This window comes from Morone saxatilis, unplaced genomic scaffold (assembly GCF_004916995.1).
Source record: "Morone saxatilis isolate NCDOM2014 unplaced genomic scaffold, NCSU_SB_2.0 Contig16, whole genome shotgun sequence".
Classification (NCBI taxonomy): Eukaryota; Metazoa; Chordata; class Actinopteri; family Moronidae; genus Morone; species Morone saxatilis.
This window is the reverse complement of record NW_023339718.1, coordinates 21,617,956-21,623,824: the sequence shown is the minus strand read 5'-3', so window position 1 is coordinate 21,623,824 and position 5,869 is coordinate 21,617,956. Positions and strand designations below refer to the sequence as shown.

The window sequence follows — 5,869 nt, the reverse complement described above, 5'->3', positions numbered from 1 at the left end:
TGTGTGTGTGTGCGTGCGCGTGCAGTGTTTCCTCTGACCTCTCCGTGTGTGCTGAGTAAGGAGGGAGGAAGCTCCTTGTTATCATCACTCATTTCCTCTTCTCTCCCTCCGCTCTCTCTCTCTCTCTGCCATCCTCTCCTCTTCCTATCCACTCAGCTAAAATCTCTCCATCGTTCCCTTCCTCTACTCCAGCTGTGAACGGAGTCTGTTTTTGAAGCCGCAGGTGAACGTTTCGCGTCCCCTCAGTTTCCAGGTGTACAGACACGTTCACTGCGCGAAATAGAAAATACATGCGTCTGATGTAACAAGCTTCAGTCGTTTCCTTCAGTAAGTCATCACAAACATTTCCAGTCAGTGTTGGTCAGTGCTTTGAGGTCGTAGCTCGTGAAAGTCCAATAAAGCTGTGTGAGTGTTATAAAGTTGCGACACACTCTGCACATGTGATCCAGTAACTGTCAACTGCTACATGCAGATGAAGAAGGAACTTGTTAAGAAGATTTATAAGCGTTGGTTCCTTTCTGCACTGTGTGTTTTTGCCTTGCTGAAGGGCACTTCAGGAGAAGTTATTGCAGGAAAGAATTAAGGTCCACATTTCACCTTCCCAGTCCTTCAAACAAAAAATATACATAGCATCTTTAATCACACAAGCATAATTCCTCTGTACTGAATTGCTTCTTTGTTGGTCATCAACTGAATTACTGGATTACACTGAACTCTGATGTCGGTAGTGTAGTGTTAGTCACTCATTACTGGTCTGAAGTGGTAGTCTGTTTTCCTGGAAGGAGCCGCGACTGTTGGTGTGATGTCACATGAGCGATGATGATGATGATGATGGATCCGTTTTACCTTCAGTGTTTGTGGAGCAGCTGGCCGTTTCCTCGCTGGCAGGCAAGAAGCTCTGTGGGTCAGCAGGATGGATGACACAAGCTGCTGGCAGCTTTTTTTCTTCTTCTTCTTCTTCTTCTTCTTCTGTGGAATATGTTGAGTCTGCACAGCTACTGTACAGATGTGTCCGCTGCTGTGAAGGGCTGAAAGTTGAGATACTGTGATGGTGGAAGAATCCAGTTCAGTTACAGTTGACTTTAGAGGAAGTATGGAATAATCTGGAATAATGGGGCTTAAATGACAATGTGCATGTTAGAGCTACTGTTGAATATTTCATTCTGTGGCTGCTTTTAACTGATAAAGTTCCTCAATAATGAAGTGATACAAGACCTCTAGAAATGTATTCTTTCATTATAGAAAATGCACCAAAACAGACAAATGTCCTTAAACAGTAGTAGTGTAGGGACGAAAACAAATATAAAGTAAATCATTTAAAATTCTTGAGTGTACTGCACTCTTTATACCAATAATTATTCATATTGAATATCACTTCAATTTCTATTACTTTATTTAAAAACTCGTTGCCTGGTTACACTTTTCTTGCCTCACAAAGAGTGACATTTGTGTGTGTGTGTGTGTGTGTGTGTGTGTACACAGTCAGGACCAGCCAGTCTACCTGCTGAAGACATCAGCGCCAACTCGAATGGACCCAAACAGGATTCACTGTTTGATGACGATCCAGAGGACCTGTTCGCAGGTACAGACACACACACACACAGAGCTGTAGAGTGATTCTTTTAAAACAGTTACTGCAGAGGAACAGAAGAAGGAAAGGTAAGAAGACATCGGTGGTTTTGTTGATACTTCAGCTATGTTATGGCACAACATAGATGAGCCACATTTATTCGCTGGCGTGTGTGCACTGTCCACAGCAGGTAATGACATTGCCCTCTGACACTGTAGTGGGCGCTGTGGGCAAACCAACAGCAACACAGGGAAAGGCAAATCCGGAAAACCTGCATGCGACCTCTCCTTATTAAAATCATACAACGTGTGTCTTTCCTACCTGCTGTCTCGTTCTTGTCATCTTAGTCAACACAGTGTTTTTTCCGCATTCTCCGTCTACTTGCCACATCCCTCACTCACTGCGCCTCTTTCTATTTGTCCTGTCCCAGAGGCCACGGAGGAGGTCTCGTTGGACAGTCCAGAGAGAGAAGTCCTGCTGTCTGACGGCCCGTCACCTGCCATCACGCCCATCACCCCTCCCACCTCTGTCATCACCCCTCGCATCGGCCTCGCCCACGACGACATGTTCACACACTCCTCCTTCGATGAGGTGATTGCACTCACACGCCGCTTTATATTTACACAGAGCACTTTTTGGCAGTGTTTATTGCTAAAGTATTATCCCGTTATTACGCTGATGTTACTGAGCTGTACTGTGTTTTTTGCCACGCTGGTTATTGTAGATTATTTTAGATTGAGCTCATTCTGGTGTTTGTCTTGGTTGGCAGCTTCCTCTGCTCACTGCTTGATTTTCTCCACATACAGACGGTTGACTCTCAAAACACTTTTGTTGTTCTCACTGAGAACAGAAAATTAAAAGGCAGAAAATACCCATAAATCACTTGTGGCCCAGATGGGACAATTGTTGTTCCCTTAAGTTTTTAGTTGTTAAGGTCTAAAAAAGGTTGACATTTGTTTTTTTTTTTAAACGTCATTTTTTAATTTCATGGGCTCTATATGAGACGAGACTTTATTGATCCCCAGAGGAGAAATGAACAGTTATATTCCTCACATACATATAAAGAGAGAAGGAGAACGTGTTTTTTTTTCTCTGAAGCCCTCATTAAATAGTTCACCTTGTTTAGCTGTAATCATGTACTGACAAACTTAACTGTTGGAAAAATGCCTGGAAACATGCAGTGACCCTTTGCTTTTGACTCTGTATTCCTGTTTTCTGAAGATTGAAGAAGAGGAGGGTGGCGATTCATTCGACATGCACATATCAGTGTCTGACCCTGAGAAAGTTGGTGAGTATTTGATATCACTGTAGTCCTGGAATATGGAGCAATGAGAGGTATATTGCAGCAACATGAATAAAGGGGCTTTCCAGTTGAATTTTATGATTTACCAGGGAGTCAGTGCATGTGTTTCTACGAACTGCTGCGTTTCCCATCAGCCCCCCTTTTCTTTTCACTCTTCCTCTCTTCTCCCTGATGATAATAAACATGCTGGAAGTGATATTTTACATCTGCTTTTCTCTGCTCAATCATACTGCTAGTCATCATACTTTATTCTTGTGCTTATGGTTTATTGATGCAACCACACTGAAGCTCTGAAGGAAGTGGTAGTGCCCCCTGGAGGCTCTAATGTGTTATTACACGCCACAATTCAGAAGTATTGGACTGAACAACCAACACTCTGATTTAGTGATTTGGAGTTAAAAGTGTGAAGTCTGTTTTAAGAGTTCGTAAAGAGGTACTCCACCCTAAAACATGTTTTTTCTGCTGTAAACTAAATGATATGGCTGCACTATGATGAAACACATCAGTGCTGGTGTTAAAATTGACATTCTTATCAAATGTTGTGGTTTGAAAATGGCTCACAACAGCCAGTGCTGACATAGAGTCGATCATTTGGGACTAATTTACGGCATGACATTTATATAAAAAAGTGTTAACACCCTCTTATCAGAGGAGGGGGTCCACCTTCCCCAGCGTCCACTTTAAGTGTCCTCTTAAGTGTTTAAGAGTCTGTGAAACCACTGCGATCATTTTCAAATGTATACTGATTGAGACGCATCATTCACATTTTCTTTAATTTGCTGGGAGGGAGGGAAGGAGCAGAATTGAAGGCTGTAGTTACTGTACACTTGAAACATTAATATGTGAGCTGACTGTGCAGGACATTCATTTGTATGTAAATATGAACCAGGTCACAGAGAGACTGAGACAAAACTGTTGAAACACTCAGTGATTTGATGCAAGAAAGCACATGTAACCAGTCTAACCAGTTTGATATCTGAGCTGAGTGTATTCCATGTATTTATTTGTTTAGAGCATTAATGCTGTTTAACTTGCAATGAAACACACATGACAGTGTAGTTACATTACCATAGGTCAATACTGATGAGATAATGGAGCACACTAGTCATTTCTTTTTGTGTGATTCAACTTTGTGTGTGTGTGTGTTCCAGGTGATGGGATGAATGCGTACATGGCCTACAAAGTGACAACCAAGGTGAGATTTCTTTCAAACTGTATTTCATTTTCATGTCTCTCATAGGATGATATCATCTGTCATATTGAAAATTGTACCGTAACATTCATCCGTTAACTACAGAAGGACAAGAATGTGTTGCTCTGACAGTAAACAAAAACAAAACTGGCATATTTCTGGTTCTCACCAAAAACAAAACAAAACTGGACTCTTCTGCTGTTCTTGGATCAGTACAACTACTCGGGTGAAACACAGAAGGTTTGTTCTGAGGGTGGCAACAGAGGAAAAGCTGTGTTTAGCCAAATCTAAAGGGCTTTTCCTCTGTATGGTAATGATTTTTGGATATCTCCGTCAGGTTTTCAGATTCAGCTCTTCACTGTCAGACTTGAGAGACTGCTTTATACAGTTGGATGCTAACAGTAGTATGTTAGCATCCAACTGTCTTAATGCTGAAGTGTCTTTTTTAACAACAGGGCAACACATTTTACTCCTTTGATGCATTATGTTTTGTGTATCTTGTTATATGTGCAAATAAATACAGTGAACTAAACCAAAACTAAACAGCTTCACACAGCTAGGATTAGCATGCTGCCTACAATTATTATGTGTGTAAACAGTTATTAGAGATTAAGATGATGAACTTGAGTATTTTAGATTTACCGTGTTAACATCCTCTGTTAAAATCAAGTATAAATAATAACATTGGCTATGTTACATTTAGCATGCTAAACTAGTGCAGCTAAAAACAGTAGGGAACTGTTGATCTTTTGGAAATCAGTCAGACTGTTTCTGTCTGTCTTGTAATCAACAGTGTACTGTTTGACATCTGAGAACCACAAAGCCTCTGCTTGACCCCAGTTTTATTTACTGCTCTCTCTCTCTCTCTCTCCTCTTCTCTCGTCATCTCTCTCTCTCTCTTTTTATGTCTCTTGCCCAGACCTCCATGTCTCTGTTTAAGACTGATGAGTTTTCAGTAAAAAGGCGTTTCAGTGATTTTCTGGGTCTGCACAGTAAACTGGCCTCCAAGTACCTGCACATAGGCTACATCGTCCCCCCTGCACCGGAGAAAAGCATTGTGGGTAAGTAAAGTTACACTCTCCCTCTGCTGTTCCCCTGGATGTAACTTGTAAGGGTTATTCAGATACTCCCCAGGGGTCACGCATAAAACACACTTTTGTTAACTTCTATAGTCTTTACTGTTGTAGCAGACAAACAACAGTAAATAATCACAAATATAACAACGTCAATGTGCACCTGATTGTGACTCTTCATCCTGGTTTAAATAAGTTCTCTGAACGAGTGTCTCCTCGTCTGCAGGGATGACCAAGGTAAAGGTGGGGAAGGAGGACCAGTCGTCCAACGAGTTTGTGGAGAAGAGGAGGTCGGCGCTCGAGAGGTACGATAAGAAGACAATAAAATATACACAAAATGTGGCAGCTGCTCATTCTGTAGGATTTAGAGAGAGTTTGATATAATATTGTTTTTATTCTATAAGACTGTTGTCTGGGATTTTCATTGTCATAATGATCAAACTGAGATTCGCATTTGGTTCATGGTTTTTCATGTTCATGTTTCTGGCCTTTAAAAAAAGAGAAATAAAGGAAAAAAGAAGGGAAAGAAAATTACCTAAATATAAAAATGGTAATAAAAAGCTATAAAAGTTACAAAACTTTATAATAGTCTGTGTTCCTGCCATAGTGCATAGGCCTTTTTCACATCAGGCATTTTGACTTACCTGAAATGGAATTCAGCCGTCATTAATTTTATTATTTACACCTGTTATTTTTCCTAATGTGACTTGTTAAAATTGTTGGTTTCATCA

The 5,869-nt window shown here is 40.8% G+C and overlaps 1 protein-coding gene across 1 annotated transcript in view; it reads left to right on the top strand.

Annotated features, from left to right (window-relative positions):
• snx2 (sorting nexin 2) overlaps positions 1-5,869 on the top strand; it is a 27,554-nt gene that overhangs the window by 4,325 nt on the left and 17,360 nt on the right. The window contains exons 2-7 of the mRNA XM_035658041.1: positions 1,483-1,582; positions 2,001-2,161; positions 2,792-2,858; positions 4,025-4,068; positions 4,985-5,126; positions 5,365-5,443. Coding sequence (XP_035513934.1) covers positions 1,483-1,582; positions 2,001-2,161; positions 2,792-2,858; positions 4,025-4,068; positions 4,985-5,126; positions 5,365-5,443 — 593 coding nt within the window. The remainder of the gene's footprint in view (positions 1-1,482; positions 1,583-2,000; positions 2,162-2,791; positions 2,859-4,024; positions 4,069-4,984; positions 5,127-5,364; positions 5,444-5,869) is intronic.